General features: G+C 42.9%; 1 protein-coding gene across 1 annotated transcript in view; it reads left to right on the forward strand.

Moving 5' to 3' along the window:
* LRIT2 (leucine rich repeat, Ig-like and transmembrane domains 2) overlaps window positions 1–1,897 on the forward strand; it is a 2,402-nt gene continuing 505 nt past the window's right edge. Inside the window, 3 exon segments of the mRNA XM_007447612.1 lie at window positions 1–110; window positions 409–592; window positions 594–1,191. Of these exon segments, the coding sequence (XP_007447674.1) occupies window positions 1–110; window positions 409–592; window positions 594–1,191 (892 nt within the window).

Here is a 1,897-nt window from a genome sequence, read left to right on the forward strand (position 1 = left end):
ATGGCTTCAGTTTCTCACTATTTCTTGCTAGTTTTGGTCTTTCTGGATTCACATGCAGCTTAGCTATCCTGTCTGCCAGGATGTACCTGCTCAGAGGAGAGTTTTGGCAGGTGCGCTGGGCTAACAAGATCCCAGAAGCTTGTAGGGGATGCGCTTTCTTTGGGGATGGTGTGAAGTGGGAGCAGGCCAAGATCTGGCAGGAAATCAGCAAAATCTCTGTGAGACTTCCTCTAACTGGTGCTGAACTTTGATAAACTGCACGCTTTTACCAAAATGGGTCTAACTCTTGTATTTCAAGAGAATCGTATTTTTTTCCTTCTAATTCATATGTCTAATGCCAGGATAAGCCTGATCCCACTTCCCAGTTTCCTGATGTACATCTCAAAGCTGTTGTGGTTTTTTGTACAGGACTCTGCAGTGCGTGTCTATCACTTTGGGAAAGATCCCAAGGAAACTTCCTGAAGAGTTCAAGCAAGTGAGAATTGAAAATTCACCCTTATTTGAACTGCCCCGAGGGTCTTTCATCAACGTGAGCACCTTGGAGTACCTTTGGCTCAATTTTAACAATGTCACTGTGATCCATCTAGGAGCCCTTGGAGCACCTGTCAGAACTGAAAGAGCTGAGACTGGAGGGGAACAAACTCCGTTCAGTACCATGGACGGAGTTCCGTGCCACCCCGCTCCTGCGGGTCTTGGACCTCAAACACAACAGGATTGATGCACTCCCTGAACTGGCTCTTCAGTTCTTGGTCAACCTGACCTACCTTGACCTATCCTCCAATAGGCTTACAGTTGTAGCCAAGAGTGTCTTCTTGAACTGGCCAGCCTACCAGAAACACCGGCAGCCTGGCTGTGAGGCCGAGATTCTCTCCAGCATGATGCTGGCGCTGCACGACAACCCCTGGTTATGTGACTGTCACCTAAGGGGACTTGTCCAGTTTGTAAAGTCCATCAGTCTTCCAGTAGTTCTGGTGAATCCCTACCTCATGTGTCGAGGTCCTCTCTCCAAGGCAGGGCAGCTTTTTCACGAAACAGAGCTCAGTGCTTGCATGAAGCCGCAGATCTCAACCCCCAGTGCCAATGTCAGCATCCGGGTGGGACAGAATGTGACCCTGCGATGCTTGGTACACGCTAGCCCCTCACCAACTATTGCCTGGACTTATCCCCTGAGCACGTGGAGGGAATTTGATGGTAAGTGCATGCACCCTCTCCACGTATCTGGTGGGGGGAGGGGGTTGGGGAGGTCTGTAGCAACCCTGCCCTCAGTAGAGAAGTTCTAAACTGGGTCAGTCATGAAGGAGGGGTGCAGGTAAGAGTGGGACAGACCTGAATTATACTCACCACGACAGAAAAAATTCCGAGACAGTGTTCCACTATTGGCATCATTTTATTATTATTATTATTATTTGGTCATGCGACTCAGTGAAAGCCCGGAATCCTAACCACGAGGTCGCCAGGGAACTCCCTATTGGCATTATTTTACATGGTTGTGTACAGATCTCTATAGGATATAAGATGTAAATATATGTACTCCATATAATATATATTTATATATTTGTTGCATACAGATCTATCTATCAATATAATATATATTTGTTACACACAGCTATGTATATATATATATATATATATATTTATATTTTTGCATGCAGGTCTCTATAGGAAGTAAGATGTAAATATATATATTACATACATATTTGTTGTATATATATATATTTGTATATTTGTTGCTTACAGATCTTGATAGGATGTAAGATGTTAATATATATGAATTGACTTAATATATTGTACTGATATAAATATTATAGAATTGTATATGAACACATATATTCTTTGAAAGCCTTCTAGATGCAAAATACCATACCGTGTATTTTTTTTTTTTTTTTTTTTTTTTTTT

Source organism: Lipotes vexillifer, unplaced genomic scaffold (genome assembly GCF_000442215.2).
Source record: "Lipotes vexillifer unplaced genomic scaffold, Lipotes_vexillifer_v1.1 scaffold1062, whole genome shotgun sequence".
Classification (NCBI taxonomy): domain Eukaryota; kingdom Metazoa; phylum Chordata; class Mammalia; order Artiodactyla; family Lipotidae; genus Lipotes; species Lipotes vexillifer.